Source organism: Entelurus aequoreus, linkage group LG20, assembly GCF_033978785.1.
Source record: "Entelurus aequoreus isolate RoL-2023_Sb linkage group LG20, RoL_Eaeq_v1.1, whole genome shotgun sequence".
NCBI classification, from domain to species: domain Eukaryota; kingdom Metazoa; phylum Chordata; class Actinopteri; order Syngnathiformes; family Syngnathidae; genus Entelurus; species Entelurus aequoreus.
The window spans coordinates 22,602,203-22,620,957 of NC_084750.1; the positions used below are offsets into that span (position 1 = coordinate 22,602,203).

General features: G+C 35.1%; 1 protein-coding gene across 1 annotated transcript in view; it reads left to right on the forward strand.

The window, feature by feature from the left end:
- fam189b (family with sequence similarity 189 member B) overlaps window positions 1-15,200 on the forward strand; it is a 42,239-nt gene extending 27,039 nt beyond the window's left edge. Inside the window, exons 10-14 of the mRNA XM_062029640.1 lie at window positions 4,792-5,081; window positions 5,168-5,209; window positions 10,572-10,747; window positions 12,261-12,404; window positions 12,478-15,200. Of these exons, the coding sequence (XP_061885624.1) occupies window positions 4,792-5,081; window positions 5,168-5,209; window positions 10,572-10,747; window positions 12,261-12,404; window positions 12,478-12,714 (889 nt within the window). The 3' untranslated portion in view covers window positions 12,715-15,200. The remainder of the gene's footprint in view (window positions 1-4,791; window positions 5,082-5,167; window positions 5,210-10,571; window positions 10,748-12,260; window positions 12,405-12,477) is intronic.
- The last annotated feature ends 3,555 nt before the right edge of the window (window positions 15,201-18,755 follow it).

Here is an 18,755-nt window from a genome sequence, read left to right on the forward strand (position 1 = left end):
TTCCAACAAAAGTTTTATTGAAATTTAAATTAATATTATTGAAGTTTTATTGAAATTTAAATAAAATACATGTATTTATTTGATAAAATGAATAATATCTGTTTGTTTTTTTAAATAATAATATATATGGTTGTATCTAGTTTATCAAACATTTAATTTCAACAAATTGCATTTATATTTAAATACGTTGTATACAAATTAAAGTATAATATGGGTGTTTGTTTACAAAAATGAATATCAGTAGGTTTATATTAATTTCAATTGCATTAAATTTTTTGAGTGTTGTGCCGATACCAATATTAATCCAATAAAAATACATGTATTATTTAAAATATGTAGTTTATCAAACATTTATTCCGACAAAAGTTTTATTGAAATTTAAATAAAGTATATACAAATTAAAGTGTAAATACAAGTATTTATTTACAAAAATGAATAATATCTGTTTGTTTTTTTAAATAATAATATATATGGTTGTATCTAGTTTATCAAACATTTAATTTCAACAAATTGCATTTATATTTAAATACGTTATATACAAATTAAAGTATAATATGGGTGTTTGTTTACAAAAATGAATATCAGTAGGTTTATATTAATTTCAATTGAATTAAATTTTTTGAGTGTTGTGCCGATACCAATATTAATCCAATAAAAATACATGTATTATTTAAAATATGTAGTTTATCAAACATTTATTCCGACAAAAGTTTTATTGAAATTTAAATAAAGTATATACAAATTAAAGTGTAAATACAAGTATTTATTTACAAAAATGAATAATATCTGTTTAAAAAAATGTATAATATATATGGTAGTATGTAGTTTATCAAACATTTAATTTTAACATACATTGAATTTTATATTTTAATACATTATATAAAAATTAAAGTATTAAGTGTATTTTTTTTTTTAAATGATTATCAGTGTTTTTAATAATAATATACATAATATGTAGTTTATCCAACATTTAATTTTAACATAAATGTAATTTATTTTACTGACTACATTATATACAAATTAAAGTATAAGTATGTGTATTTATTTACAAAAATTAATGACACATCACGGTGTTTTTAATAATAATATACACAGTACGTAGTTTATCAAACATTTCATTTCAACATTTACATTAATTTAATTTAAATTAAATATTTGGAGTGATACCAATATTAATCCAATAGGATACCAGCAGGAATCATAGCACACATTTTTGATCAAGTAAAAATTACTCGGGGAACAAATAGTAGATATGAAAAACACAAAACCTTATGAGAGATTTATGCTTTTGAAGTGCAGTGTTGATTTGTGTTTTTGCGACACCTAGTGGACACAATAGTTCATTACATTAAGGGCATGACGCAGGATGTTGAATGATGCGGACACATGTTACTTGATACTTTGTACTGCTCTTCTGCCTTCAATACTTTGTATGTGTTCAGTAATATGTAACTATAATTAGTTGATACATGTTTGTTGGAAAATATGTGCTGTTTTAAAGATGCGGACACGTTTGTTACTGGATACTTTCTACTGCTTCTCTGCCTTGGAGACTGTTAAGTAATATGCAACTATAATCATTTGATACTTGTTGTACTGAAATGTGTGCTGTTTTAGACTGCAATATCGTTCAATTAATCACGTATCATATTGTTTTTAATATTAACAATATATAGTTGTATGTAGTTGATCAAACATTTATTTCAACACAAGTTTTATTGAAATTTAAAATCAGTATCATCAAGACAAAGTAATTACATGCATTTATTTACAAAAATGAATAACATCTCATAATATATGTAGTTGTATGTAGTTTTTCAAACATTTAGTTTAACATAAATTTAATTTAAATAAGACTTTTTACATGTATTTATTTGCAAAAAATATTAACCAATATACATAGTGTTTAGTTTATCAAACATTTAATTTTTAAATAAATTTAATATAGAGTATTTAGGTGTAATTATTTATAAAAATAAATAGCATTGCAGTGTTTTTTAATAATAATATACATAGTTATTTGGTTTATCAAACATTTAATTTTAACATAAATTTAATCGAGTATTTGTGTATTTATGTACAAAAATGAATAACATAACAGTGTTTTAATAATAATAATATATATATAGTATTTAGTTTATCAAACATTTAATTTTAACAAACATTTAATTTAGAGTATTTACATGTATTTATTTACAAAAATAAATAACATCACAGTGTTTTAATAATAATAATATATATAGTATTTAGTTTATCAAACATTTAATTTGAAAATAAATATAATGTAAATAGAGTATTTATGTGTATTTATTTATAAAAAAAATAAATACCATCGCAGTGTTTTTTAAATAATAATAATATACATAGTATTTGGTTTATCAAACATTTAATTTTAACATAAATTTAATGTGAATAGACTATTTACATGTATTTATTGACAAAAATTAAATAACATCACAGTGTTTTAATAATAATAATAATATATATAGTATTTACCTTATCAAACATTTAATTTTAACATAAATGTATTTTGAATAGAGTATTTACTTGTATTTATTGACAAAAATGAATAAAATCAGTGTTTTAATAATAATAATAATAATATATATAGTATTTAGCTTATCAAACATTTAATTTTAACATAAATGTATTTTGAATAGAGTATTGACATGTATTTATTGACAAAATGAATAACATCAGTGTTTTAGTAATAATAATAATAATAATAATAATAATAATAATATATATAGTATTTAGTTCATCAAACATTTAATTTTAACATAGATTTAATTTACAATATTTACATGGATTTATTTACAAAAAATAAACATCACAGTTTCTTTAATAATAGTATAATTTTATTACTAAAAATATACATAATATTTAGTTCCTCAATTATTTAATTTCAACATTTAGAATGATTTCAATTTAATTGAATGTATTCTGTTATGTAAAAACCCCCCCCACCAATTCTTTCATTGATTTTATTAAACACAATTCTATCAAAAAATAATCTCCATCCAGATCATTTCAAACAAAGCAAGTACTACTAAAACCAAAGAGTCATCTTAAAAAAAAAAGAAAAAGGAATATATCTGAAAAAGAGCAGGAAGAAGCAAAGGTTTATGGTATCCTGCCTCATCGCTCGGAAAAAATGATGTACATTATTATTTCTACATAATAACCTGATCCATAACTACAAACCCTGTTTCCATATGAGTTGGGAAATTGTGTTAGATGTAAATATAAACGGAATACAATGATTTGCAAATCCTTTTCAACCCATATTCAGTTGAATGCACTACAAAGACAACATATTTGATGTTCAAACTGATAAACTTTTTTTTTTTTGCAAATAATCTTTAACTTTAGAATTTGATGCCAGCAACACGTGACAAAGAAGTTGGGAAAGGTGGCAATAAATACTGATAAAGTTGAGGAATGCTCATCAAACACTTATTTGGAACATCCCACAGGTGAACAGGCTAATTGGGAACAGGTGGGTGCCATGATTGGGTATAAAAGCAGCTTCCATGAAATGCTCAGTCATTCACAAACAAGGATGGGGCGAGGGTCACCACTTTGTCAACAAATGCGTGAGAAAATTGTTGAACAGTTTACCTTTAACCTTTGTCAACCAGCTATTGCAAGGAATTTAGGGATTTCACCATCTACGGTCCGTAATACAATCAAAGAGTTCAGAGAGTCTGGAGAAATCACTGCACGTAAGCAGCTAAGCCCGTGACCTTCGATCCCTCAGGCTGTACTGCATCAACAAGCGACATCAGTGTGTAAAGGATATCACCACATGGGCTCAGGAACACTTCAGAAACCCACTGTCAGTAACTACAGTTGGTCGCTACATCTGTAAGTGCAAGTTAAAACTCTCCAAAGCAAGGCGAAAACCGTTTATCAACAACACCCAGAAACGCCGTCGGCTTCGCTGGGCCTGAGCTCATCTAAGGTGGACTGATACAAAGTGGAAAAGTGTTCTATGGTCTGACGAGTCCACATTTCAAATTGTTTTTGGAAACTGTGGACGTCGTGTCCTCCGGACCAAAGAGGAAAAGAACCATCCGGATTGTTCTAGGCGCAAAGTTGAAAAGCCAGTATCTGTGATGGTATGGAGGTGTATTAGTGCCCAAGACATGGGTAACTTACACATCTGTGAATGCGCCATTAATGCTGAAAGGTACATACAGGTTTTGGAGCAACATATGTTGCCATCCAAGCAACGTTATCACGGACGCCCCTGCTTATTTCAGCAAAACAATGCCAAGCCACATTCTGCACGTGTTATAATGGAGACCCCGGACTGTTGAACAACTTACATCAAGCAAGAATGGGAAAGAATTCCACCTGAAAAGCTTCAAAAATGTGTCTCCTCAGTTCCCAAACGTTTACTGAGTGTTGTTAAAAGGAAAGGCCATGTAACACAGTGGTAAAAATGCCCCTGTGCCAATTTTTTTGCAACGTGTTGCTGCCATTAAATTCTACGTTTATGATTATTTGCAAAAAAAAATCAAGTTTCTCAGTTCAAACTATAAATATCTTGTCTTTGCAGTCTATTCAATTGAATATAAGTTGAAAAGGATTTGCAAATCATTGTATTCTGTTTTTATTTACCATTTACACAACGTGCCAACTTCACTGGTTTTGGGTTTTGTAGTTTGGGGCTTTAAATGAGTTAGTGCAGGTGTACTGTTGAGTGAATCATCATTTGCATACAGACTATGATTGATATAATATTCTGTACTGTATGTACTGTATATTCCATGTTGGCTCCTCCAGGTCTCCGGTGTTACGGCGCCAGGCCACGTTGGCTCGAAGCTGTTCTCAGCTGGAAGCGATAGGGGGCTCCACTTCACAACCGCGCTGCTCCATCCCAGACATTCGGGTTCGACCCTCTACTCCTTTGCACCAAGTCGCTGCCCGTGACCCGTCCGCTCCCTGTGCGGGTCAGAATAGCGGGCCGCCGGCGCAGCGTTTGCCCTTGTACCTGCGACGACGAGCTGCGAGGAAGGATGGCAGAAGCCTTGTAAGGTCACACAGCGAACCCGACCTCAGTTCCTCTTACACAGGTCATCACTATTTCCTCAACATTGTTCTTTAATATTGCTATTTTTTCATAAAATAAGAATTTTTTCGTACTTTTTCTCCCCCCCAGCTGACTTTGTCTTTGGATGCAGTAAGGCTTACCCAGATACAGGTAAGTACAACCCCTCGCAAGATCTTCATTCAGTTGTTTCAATTCGTAGAAAAAAGCCGACATGACACTAATCTATAGAGCAGGTGTTTTTTAACGGCTCGCGGTACTTTCTACAAAAACTATTAAAAAAAATAAAATAAAATCAATTGAAAGAATCAAAGCATTCAGTAAAAAAATGAAGTATTTAACAAAAAATCATAATAATTTAAGGCGTTTGTGGGCCACTTAAAATGTGGCGGGCAGGATTTGACCCCGGGGCCTTGAGTTTGACACCTGTGATCAAGACACTTAAGCGTTTAAAGTAAAAAATACAAAATAAAAAAAATGTATAACACTTTTATATAGTGGGATTTTTTTTTTTTAACTGTCATTGTTCAAAAAATAATAGTTAATTAAAATCAATGATTGTTATGAATTATTGATCTATTTAAGGCCCCAATTACTTCACATCAAATATTCCCCTTTGACATTTTTTGGGAGGAAAATATTGCATATTTTGTGTTTTTGCCATTAAAAAAAAAAAAAAGAGGATTTCGACAAAAGGGCATAAAAAAGAGAAATAAAAAAGAGAATAACTTTATATCGACAGATAGCCCTGAAGTTGATCTAGAGTTGAATCAAAAAAATTAATATATGACTTATTTTTAACATTTTTGTGACTGAGACGACCAAACTTAAAGGTTAGAATAAATCTATACAGTATATTGCATTGATTTTGGAAAATGAAAAAATATATTTTATTTTATATACAGGTATATATATTTGATTTTTCAGTTTGAGTCCCTGCTGTAGTCATCTAAAATGTAAACTTTCTGGCTTTAAGAAACTAAAAGAAATCCAGCCATTCATTTTCTATCGCTTGTCCCTGAGATAGGCTCCAGCGACCCCCCGCGACTAAAAGAAATCAAGAAAATAAATTGTGGTAGTCAGTAAGAGTTTCATTTTTAGATCAAGCAGAGTGGAAAGAATTATGGAATCACTCAATTTTGGAGAAAAAAATTACGAACTGTTCCTTTCCAAAGCCAACACATGCATCAGATTAATTTTTTGTATTAGTCTGCAGTGAAAAAGGAGTGTTCAAACCTTGGAGAGCTGTTGCGGCAGGTGGATTGACATGAATCATGGCTCCAACACGAGAGATGTCATTTGAAACAAAGGAGAGGATTATCAAACTTCTTCAAGAAGGGACATCTGAAAAGATGTTGATTGTTCACAGTCAGCTGTGTCTAACATCTGGACCAAGTACCAACAACATGGGGAGGTTGTACAAAGGCAAGCATACTGGTAGACCAAGGAAAACATCAGAAAACATCAAGTAATATGTCTTGAAAACAGAAAATGCAAAGCAAAACAAAGAAGAAATGAGCGGAAACTGTAGGAAAGCTGATTGAAAGCTGCCATTAACAGTTAAATATAAAAAAACAAGGTTCCAATGGACTAAGGCGGGGGTCGGCAACCCGCGGCTCTAGAGCCGCATGCGGCTCTTTAGCGCCGCCCTAGTGGCTCTCTGGAGATTTTTCAAAAATGTATGAAGAATGGAAAAAGATGAGGGGAAAAAAATCAATTTTTTTGTTTCAGAATGTTTTCTGTGGGAGGACAAACATGACATAAACCTCGCTAATTGTTATAAAGCACACTGTTTATATTAAACATGCTTCACTGATTCGAGTATTTGGCGAGCGCCGTTTTGTCCTACTAATTTTGGCGGTCCTTGAACTCACCGTATAGTTTGTTTCCATGTATAACTTTGTCCCGACTTTCTAGGACGTGTTTTATGCCACTTTTTCTATCTCATTTTGTCCACCACACTTTTAACGTTGGGCATGAGTGCACAAAGGTGAGTTTTGTTGATGTTATTGACTTGTGTGGAGTGCTAATCAGACATATTTGGTCACTGCGTGACTGCAAGCTAATCGATGCTAACATGCTATTTAGGCTAGCTATATGTACATATTGCATCATTATGCCTCATTTGTAGCTATATTTGAGCTCATTTAGTTTCCTTTAAGTCATCTTAATTACATTTATATCTCATGACACATGTAATATGGCTTTTAATTTTTTGCGGCTCCAGACAGATTTGTTTTTGTATTTTTGGTCCAATATGGCTCTTTCAACATTTTGGGTTGCCGACCCCTGGACTAAGGAAAAGCTATGGTGGTCTATGGATGACTGGATGAACGTCCTATTCAATGATAAATCGTGAATCTGCATTGGGCAAAGTGATGATGCTGGAACTTTAGTTTTCATTTCCAAAGCCAACACCTGCATCAGATTAATTTTTGTATTAGTCTGCAGTTAAAAAGGAGTGTTCACACCTTGGAGAGCTGTTGCGGCAGGTGGATTGACATGAATCATGGCTCCAACACGAGAGATGTCATTTGAAACATAGGAAAGGATTATCAAACTTCTTCAAGAAGGTAAATTATCACACCATGTTGCAGAATATGTTGATTGTTCACAGTCAGCTGTGTCTAAAATCTGGACCAAGTACAAACATCTGAAAACATCAAGCAATATGTCTTGAAAACAGAAAATGCAAAGCAAACAAAGAACAAATGAGCGGAAACTGGAGTCACCATCTGTGAGCGAACTGTAGGAAAGCACCTAAAGGAAATGGGATTTAAATACAAAAAAAGCTGAATGAAAGCTACCATTAACAGTTAAATATTTTTAAAAAAACAAGGTTCCAATGGACCAAGGAAAAGCTATGGTGGTCTATGGATGACTGGATGAACGTCCTATTCAGCGATAAATCGTGATTCTGCATCGGGCAAAGTGATGATGCTGGAACTTCAGTTTGGTGACGTTCCAATGAGACTTTTGAAGACGACTGCCTGAAGAAAACATGCAAACGTCCAGTCATTGATGATACGGGGCTGTATGTCACGTAAAGGCTGTCAAAAAAAAGGCCCAAGCTGTTTGTTTACATGCTTTTTTTATTTATCTTTCTATTTGGGCTTATTCGACCCTAATTAGAGTAAAAACTAAGAATCATCTTTTTATATGATGTACTTAGTCCATAAGTACACAAATGTGTACTTCATGTTTAGTGACATGCTAATTCTCATTTTTACACTTTTTTTCTCCAAATTCCATTGTATGTTATACTCTTCTGACACCACCAGATGGCAGTGTAAGTGTCCACATAAGCGGCTATAAGACCCCAATTCAGTAGTATACACAATTTTGGAAATAAGAGCTAAAAGGTGCTGTCCACGCATGTGGCCACTAAGGCCTTTAGAGGTTTTAAAGTACCCATGATTGTCACACACACACTATATGTGGCGGAATTATTCTCTGCACTTGACCCATCACCCTTGATCACCCCCCGGGAGGTGAGGGGAGCAGTGAGCAGCAGCGGTGGCCACGCCCGGGAATCATTTTTGGTGATTTAACCCCCAACCCTTGATGCTGAGTGTCAAACAGGGAGGTAATGGGTCTCATTTGTATAGTCTTTGGTATGACTCGACCGGGGTTTGAACTCACAACCTACCGATATCAGGGCAGACGCTCTAACCACAAGGCCACTGAGCAGGTTATTACATCTTCTATAAATACACGTTGTGTCTCTTATTCCATTAAAACCTCTAAAGGCTTAGTGGCCACATGCGTGTACAGCACCTTTTAGCTCTTATTTCCAAAATTGCGTACACTACTGAATTGGGGTCTTATGGCCACTTATGTGGACACTTATACTGCCAACTGGTGGTGTCAGAAGAGTATAACATACAATGTAATTTGGAAAAAAAAGTGTAAAAATAAGAATTAGCATGTCACTAAACATGAAGTACACGTTTGTGTACTTATGGACTAAATATATCTTATCAAAAGATGATGGACTAAGTACATCATATCAAAAGATGATTCTTAGTTTTTATTCTAATTAGGGTCCAATAAGCCCAAATAGCAAAGATAAATTAAAAAAAAGCATGTAAACAAACAGCTTGGGCCTTAAGAGGTTAACCTCTTAAGATGTTGGAGATGATGACATCATTTTTTAAAAAGATAATTCGTCTTGCCATAGAGCAAAAACTGTAAAATATTTCCTTAAAGAAAGATACATAAGGTCCATCAAAGAGTACGTATCTCTATCCAATGTAAAATGTTTGGTGGAAATTGAAAAAAAATGGTGATCAGAGAAAGTTGGAGCTAGATTGATGAAGAGTAGAGATGTCCGATAATGGCTTTTTTTGGAGATATCCGATATTCCGATATTGTCCAACTCTTAATTACCGATTCCGATATCAACCGATACCGGTATATATAGTCGTGGAATTAAGACATTATTATGCCTAATTTTGTTGTGATGCCCCGCTGGATGCATGAAACAATGTAACAAGGTTTTCCAAAATAAGTCAACTCAAGTTATGGAAAAAAAATGCCAACATGGCACTGCCATATTTATTATTGAAGTCACAAAGTGCATTATTTTTTTTAACATGCCTCAAAACAGCAGCTTGGAATTTGGGACATGCTCTCCCTTAAAGAGCATGAGGAGGTTGAGGTGGGCGGGGTTGGGGGGGGCGGGGTTGAGGTGCGGGGGCATGGAGTAAAAAAAGAGTTAATGCTGCAAGGGGTTCTGGGTATTTGTTCTGTTGTGTTTATGTTGTGTTACGGTGCGGATGTTCTCCCGAAATGTGTTTGTCGTTCTTGTTTGGTGTGGGTTCACAGTGTGGCGCATATTTGTAACAGTGTTAAAAATGTTTATACGGTCACCCTCAGTGTGATCTGTATGGCTGTTGACCAAGTATACATTGCATTCACTTGTGTGTGTGAAAAGCCGTAGATATTATGTGACTGGGCCGGCACGCAAAGGCAGTGCCTTTAAGGTTTATTGGCGCTCTGTACTTCTCCCTACGTCCGTGTACCACTCCGTACAGCGGCATTTTAAAAAGTCATAAATTTTACTTTTTGAAACCGATACCGATAATATCTGATATTACATTTCAAAGCATTTATCGGCCGATAATATCGGCAGTCCGATATTATCGGACATCTCTAATGAAGAGTACTGTTTGTCACTGGTTGTAAGTCCATGCCTCACACACTGCAAGATGTTGTAAAAGCCAGAGGTGGTGCAACAAAGTATAGTGGTGTAGTGTCGTGTTACTTTGTCTTGATTCCAGAATTGAGTGATTCCATAACGTTTTTTAATGACCACCACAATTTGCATTCTTCATTTAAAGCCAGGAACGACTATAGTTTTGTGTCATGTAAGTTATCTGATCATTTTTTTCTACGAAATTAAACATCTGAATGAATAGCCTCTATGTCTGCTGACTCCACCATTTTTGCCGTAGCTCCTAATATGCCTTCATGGATAAAAATATAATAATACATTATTTTCTTTGCCCCAAAGGTCCATTCACTGAGGCGTCTCTGTTGCCTTGCACGCCCTCGCCGCCTGCTGACGCTCTGCCAAGAAAAGACGGCATGAACTCCACAGCTACGGGCGTGCAGGTTCCCTTTAAAGTGCCGCCCGTGTCCCCGCTGCGTTTACCCAAAGAATGCCACCGTTCTCTTGGAGACCTCAAGGTGTGTCTGGTAATATTTACTAACACCTTCCATAAATGCACTTTTTTATTTACAAAACCCAAAACCAGTGAAGTTGGCACGTTGTGTAAATGGTAAATAAAAACAGAATGCAATGATTTGCAATTCCTTTTCAACTCATGTTCAATTGAATAGACTGCAAACTGAGAAACTTAATTTTTTTGGCAAATAATCATTAACTTAATTTAATAGCAGCAACACATTGCATTTCACCACTGTGTTACATAGCCTTTCCTTTTAACAACACTCCGTAAACGTTTGGGAACTGAGGAGACACATTTTTGAAGCTTTTCAGGTGTAATTCTTTCCCATTCTTGCTTGATGTACAGCTTAAGTTGTTCAACAGTCCGGGGGTCTCCGTTGTGGTATTTTAGGCTTCATAATGCGCCACACATTTTCAATGGGAGACAGGTCTGGACTACAGGCAGGCCAGTCTAGTACCCGCACTCTTTTACTATGAAGCCACACTGTTGTAACACGTGGCTTGGCATTGTCTTGCTGAAATAAGCAGGGGCGTCCATGAAAATATATGTTGCTCCAAAACCTGTATGTACCTTTCAGCATTAATGGTGCCTTCACAGATGTGTAAGTTACCCATGCCTTGGGCATTAATACACCCCCATACCATCCCAGATGCTGGCTTTTCAACGTTGCGCCTATAACAGTCCGGATGGTTCTTTTCCTCCTTGGTCCGGAGGACACAACGTCCACAGTTTCCAAAAACAATTTGAAATGTGGACTAGTCAGACCACAGAACACTTTTCCACTTTGCATCAGTCCATCTTGGATGAGCTCGGGCCCAGCAAAGCCGGCGGCGTTTCTGGGTGTTGTTGATAAATGGCTTTGGCTTTGCATAGTAAAGTTTTAACTTGCACTTACAGATGTAGCGACCAACTGTAGTTACTGACAGTGGTTTTCTGAAGTGTTCCTGAGCCCATGTGGTGATATCCTTTACACACTGATGTCGATTTTTGATACAGTGCCGCCTGAGGGATCCAAGGTCTGTAATATCATTGCTTACTTGCAGTGATTTCTCCAGATTCTCTGAACCTTTTGATGATATTACAGACCGTAGATGGTGAAATCCATAAATTCCTTGCAATAGCTGGTTGAGAAATGTCGTTCTTAAACTCATTTGTTGACAAAGTGGTGACCCTCGCCCCATCCTTGTTTGTGAATGTCTGAGCATTTCATGGAAGCTGCTTTTATACCCAATCATGGCACCCACCTGTTCCCAATTAGCCCGTTCACCCGTGGGATGTTCCAAATAAGTGTTGGATGAGCATTCCTCAACTTTCTCAGTCTTTTTTGCCACTTGTGCCAGCTTTTTTTAACCATGTTGCAGCCATCAAATTCCAAATGAGCTAATATTTGCAAAAAATGTATCAAGTTTGAGCGTTAAGTATCTTGTCTTTGCAGTGTAAATCGCTACAAAATATAATATTTAAGTCTTGTAAGGTAACATGTGACCTCACCACATTTTTCCATCACTAAGGTGACTCGAGGCCTGGTGGCTCGCTTTCTGCAGCGCTCCAAACGCAACCTGGCGCCCTCTTCTGAGCTCACTGGGAGCGCGGGGCAGGTGCCTAAAAGACGGGGAGGGTCCGAGGGCTCCGCCACCACCCATCTGCCTATGGAGGTCCGTGCACAAAGTTGACGCGGCGAGCGATACGTCCAGATTGTACTCATGAGCTTGTCTGTCCGTCGTCCAGGTGTGGCGGACGCCTTGGAGCGTCAGCCGAGGATCGGCCAACAACCAGCACCTTCATCCCCGCGCTCACCGCCACTCCCACAGCGACGGCCGACACGGCGTGCAGGCCCCGGAAGGGATGCACCTGCGCAGCTGTGGGGATTTAAGCTCCTCCTCCTCGCTATCTTTACGTCGGCTGGTGTCGCCGCACCTGCTGCGTGGCTCATCGGGAGTGCTCTACTCGGAGTCTGCGCTTTGAGAAGGGTTGGCGGTGTTGGGATACTATCAGTTCTGGTATGGTCTTGCAGTGGTGATGTTCTGGAGTGAAATTACCGCCTAAACTCCACTAACACACAAAAAAGTTTTTACCCACGCCCAATGATTCGCAAGTTAAAAAAAATAACATTTTTGCAAATAAAAAAATATATTTTCTGCAAGTAAAAAAATAAATAATTCACAAGTGTAAAAAACTATTTTCTCCAATTAAAAAATGATTCTAAAGTTTAAAAACAATTTTCTGTAATTAAAAAAAATTATTCGCAAGTATAAACAATTTTCTGCAAGTAAAAACTTAAATTAAAACAATTTAACTAATTGCACGTAAAACGTAAAAAAAAAGATACGCAAGCATGTAAACAATTGGCAAGAATAAAAATTTAAAAATTCAAATAAAGAACACGAATCGCAAGTAAAAAAAACTTTTTTCTGCAAGTAAGAACTTAAACTAAAAAATGTAAACGATTCCAAGTAAAAAAAAAAGTGACTAAAAAAACGATTCACTAGTAATAAAAAAAAAGACATTCTGCAGGTGGAATGATTTGCAAGTACATAACAATTTGCAATTTTAATAAAAAGATTCAAAACTTTAAAAACAATTTCCTGCAAATAAAAAGATGATTCGCAAGTAAAAAAAAACAACAATTTGCTGCAAGTATGAAAACAATTCACAAGCATTAATACTATTTTCTTCAAATAAAAAAAATGAATCGCAGGTACAAACAAACAATTTTCTTCAAGTAAAAACTTAAATAAAAAAATTAAATGATTCACAAGTAAAAAAAAAAGATATGCAAGTCTGAAAGCAATTGGCAAGAATTTTTAAAAAAAATTCTAATAAAAAACACGAATCACAAGTAAAAAGACAATTTTTTCTGCAAGTAAGAACTTAAACTAAAAAATGTAAACGATTCCAAGTTAAAAAAATTAATACATTTGATTAAAAAAACGATTCACAAGTAATTTTAAAAAAAAGACGTTCTGCAAGTAGAATGATTTGCAAGTACATAACAATTTGCAATTTTAATACAAAGATGAAAAAGTTTTAAAACAATTTTCTGCAAATAAAAAAATTACTGTAAATTATAAAAACAATTTTCTTCAATTAAAAAGATGATTCGCAAGTAAAAAAAAATAAAAATTCTCTGCAAGTATGAAAACAATTCACAAGCATTAATACTATTTTCTTCAAATAAAAAAACGAATGGCAAGTAAAAACAAATAATTTTCTGTAAGTAAAAACTTAAATTAAAAAATGTTACAATTCGCAAGTAAAACACTTTTTTTTTCAGTAAAAAAATGATTCGCAAGTATAAAAAAAAAATTCTGCAAGTATAAAAACCATTAGCAAGAATAAATACTATTTTCTTAGGATCAAAAAACTAATTGCCAGTAATGAAAAACAATTTACTGCAAGTAAAGACTTCATTATAAAATTAAAACAATTCAGAGTTATAAAAAAAAAAATATTTAATTAAAAAAACACTCGAAAGTACAAAAACTATTTTCTTCAATAAAAAAAATGTTCGCAAGTAAAAAAAAAAACATTTTCTGCAAGTAAAAAATTTTTTGCGAGTATAAAAACTTTTTTCTGCAAGTAAAACGATTTGCAAGTAAAACAAAAAAAAGATTCTACATTTTATCAACAATTTTCTTCAATTAAAAAAACTTCAAAAGTATTAAAATTATTTTCTGCATGTGAGAAAAAAGATTTGCAAGTAAAAAAAAAAGATTTACTGGTAAAAAAAAAAAACACTTCTGCAATAAAAAAAAAGATTCACAAGTATGAAAAGTATTTTCTGCAATTAAAAAAAAGATTCACAAGTATAAAAAACAATTTTCTTCAATTAAAAAAAGATTTGCAAGTTTGAAAAAAACAACAAAAAGTGATTCGCAAGTATAAAATAAATGTTCTTCAAAATAAAAGCTTTTGGCAGTAATATTCCACCCTGGGCGATCCACACTCTTGCCCTGAGAGCACCTGTAGTTGGCACTCCACAATGTGCGGCTGAGTCAATTTAAGGCTGTCAAAGCTAGCGCATGGTGCCGTCCGCCAAAAATAACAAAAAATAATTATTGCATGGCGGGGAATAAAATGGCAGCACCACCTGTCGTTGTAGAGTGTCATTTACGGGTGCTCTCAGTGCAAGTGGCAGGGTGCAATATTACTGCCATAAGTTTTAACTTGTAGAAAAAAAAAAATTTTTTATTGCGAATTGTTAAGCGTGAGTAAAAACATGTTTGTGGAGTTTTGCCTGTCATTCCCCACCACATGCTGCAGATCGGTGTGACTTTTACCGCGCAACGCTGGCCTGATGGAAACACTGAGTGGACCTTCAAGCGAAGACAATTACTCAACATAATAATGCATCGCAATATCCTACTGGCCCTTTTGTACATTGGGTTGGATGTTAACCACAAACAAAAACATGTTTTTGTCTTCCATTTAAACAGGAAAAAAAAAGACCATACATAGCTAGCTAACCAGAATATAATATAAGCAAATTGGGTTGTGCAATTTTTGTTTGTCTTTTCGCAGCTCCTCATTCGCCCTTGAAAGAGAGGCACACAATATGAATGCACGTCTTCTTGTATTCTTTTATTTATGGGTGGTGCCCGGACACTTTTGGTGCATGTTTTGCCGCCCCGTAAACAAGGCATAAAGCGTGTGCATCAAGACCCCACCCCCCGTCCAATTTTTGCAAGTATCCTTAAAAAATGTCTTTAATTTGCATGGTTACGACGGAAGGCTTGAACGTTTTTGTTTTGTTTTCTGGTGAAAGCTGCCGGTGGAAATCAGATATAAGAAGAGAACGTGGATATTGCGACACGCGCGTGTTCCTGTGCACGAAGCATATCTGCAGTCAGATCCTGTGAGATACTGTCGATTGCACTGAGACTCTGATGACGTGAGTTTCTTGCAATAAATGTACAGGTCACACAAACGTTTGTTTTTCCTCTCCTCGTGGAAAATGTGCAAAATGGCGCATTTTGTATGCACACACGATACATATTTTTGACCCATGTACATATAGACTACAAGCACTCTTGTGTTTCTACCTCCTCCTGTCTTGTTGCATTACTATTGCATTATGTCTTGCATTATTCATTTGAAGACAAGTTTATGAATAAATTAATTATGACACCTATTTTTAGGGTACGGTGTTTGGAAGTTTCAGTGACTTACACTGCATTACAGGAAGTATTCACTGTGACTTTTTCCCACATTTTGTTACGTTACAGCTTTATTCCAAACCTGTATGTACCTTTCGGCAACCAACCAAGTTGCCATCCAATCAACGTTATCATGGACGCCCCTGCTTATTTCAGCAAGACAATGCCAAGCCACGTGTTCCAACAGTGTGGCTTCGTAGTAAAAGTGCGGGTACTAGACTGGCCTGCCTGTAATCCAGACCTGTCTCCCATTGGAAATGTGTGGCGCATTATGAAGCCTAAAATACTACAACGGAGACCTTGGACTGTTGAACAACTTAAGCTGTACATCAAGCAAGAATGGGAAAGAATTCCACCTGAAAAGCTTCAAAAATATGTCTCCTCAGTTCCCAAACGTTTCATGAGTGTTGTTAAAAGGAAAGGCCATGTAACACAGTGGTAAAAATACCCCTGTGCTGCCATTAAATTCTAAGTTAATGATTATTTGCAAAAACATAAATTAAGTTTCCTAGTTTGAACGTTAAATATCTTGTCTTTGCAGTCTATTCAATTTGAAAAGGATTTGCAAATCATTGTATTCTGTTTTTATTTACGAAATACACAACGTGCCAACTTCACTGGTTTTGGGTTTTGTATATACTGTATGTATGAATTTGTATGTATATAAATATGTATATGTACAGGAGCGGTATAGCTCGGTTGGTAGAGTGGCCGTGCCAGCAACTTGAGGGTTCCAGGTTCGATCACCGCTTCCGCCATCCTAGTCACTGCCGTTGTGTCCTTGAGCAAGACACTTTACCCACCTGCTCCCAGTATGTAACTTAGATATTGGGTTTCACTATGTAAAGCGCTTTGAGTCACTAGAGAAAAAGCACTATATAAATATAAGTCACTTCACTACAGTATGTGTATATACATATACTGTATGTTTATATGTATATATATATGTACATATAGATGTATATATTTACTTATATGTATATATACATGTATATATGTATATACATATATATACATTTATGTATGTATATATGTATATGTACAGTATGTACAGTATGTATGTGTATATATATATGTATGTATGTATGTATATATGTGTATATATTTACTTATATATGTACTTATATATGTATATATACATGTATATACATATACATATTCATATATATAATGTAAATGTGTATAATTATATATAAATGTGTATATATATATGTAATGTAATTGTGTGTGTGTATATATATATTTGATGTAAATGTATATATATATATACATATATATATATATATATATATATATATATATATATATATATATATATAAACCCCGTTTCCATATGAGTTGGGAAATTGTGTTAGATGTAAATATAAACGGAATACAATGATTTGCAAATCATTTTCAACCCATATTCAGTTGAATATGCTACAAAAACAACATATTTGATGTTCAAACTGATAAACTTTTTTTTTTTGCAAATAATCATTAACTTTAGAATTTGATGCCAGCAACACGTGACAAAGAAGTTGGGAAAGGTGGCAATAAATACTGATAACGTTGAGGAATGCTCATCAAACACTTATTTGGAACATCCCACGGGTGAACAGGCACATTGGGAACAGGTGGGTGCCATGATTGGGTATAAAAGTAGATTCCATGAAATGCTCAGTCATTCACAAACAAGGATGGGGCGAGGGTCACCACTTTGTCAACAAATGCGTGAGCAAATTGTTGAACAGTTTAAGAAAAACCTTTCTCAACCAGCTATTGCAAGGAAATTAGGGATTTCCCCATCTACGGTCCGTAATATCATCAAAGGGTTCAGAGAATCTGGAGAAATCACTGCACGTAAGCAGCTAACCCCTTGACCTTCGATCCCTCAGGCTGTACTGCATCAACAAGCGACATCAGTGTGTAAAGGATATCACCACATTGGCTCAGGAACACTTCAGAAACCCACTGTCAGTAACTACAGTTGGTCGCTACATCTGTAAGTGCAAGTTAAAACTCTCCTATGCAAGGCGGAAACCGTTTATCAACAACACCCAGGAACGCCGTCGGTTTCGCTGGGCCTGAGCTCATCTAAGATGGACTGATACAAAGTGGAAAAGTGTTCTGTGGTCTGACGAGTCCACATTTCAAATTGTTTTTGGAAACTGTGGACGTCGTGTCCTCCGGACCAAAGAGGAAAAGAACCATCCGGATTGTTATAGGCGCAAAGTTGAAAAGCCAGCATCTGTGATGGTATGGGGGTGTATTAGTGCCCAAGACATGGGTAACTTACACATCTGTGAAGGCGCCATTAATGCTGAAAGGTACATACATGTTTTGGAGCAACATATGTTGCCATCCAAGCAACGTTACCATGGACGCCCCTGCTTATTTCAGCAAGACAATGCCAAGCCACGTGTTACATCAACGTGGCTTCATAGTAAAAGAGTGCGGGTACTAGACTGGCCTGCCTGTAGTCCAGACCTGTCTCCCATTGAAAATGTGTGGCGCATTATGAAGCCTAAAATACCACAACGGAGACCCCAGACTGTTGAACAACTTAAGCTGTACATCAAGCAAGAATGGGAAAGAATTCCACCTGAAAAGCTTCAAAAATGTGTCTCCTCAGTTCCCAAACGTTTACTGAGTGTTGTTAAAAGAAAAGGCCATGTAACACAGTGGTGAACATGCCCTTTCCCAACTACTTTGGCACGTGTTGCAGCCATGAAATTCTAAGTTAATTATTATTTGCAAAAAAAAAAAAAAAAGTTTATGAGCTTGAACATCAAATATCTTGTCTTTGTAGTGCATTCAATTGAATATGGGTTGAAAAGGATTTGCAAATCAATGTATTCTGTTTATATT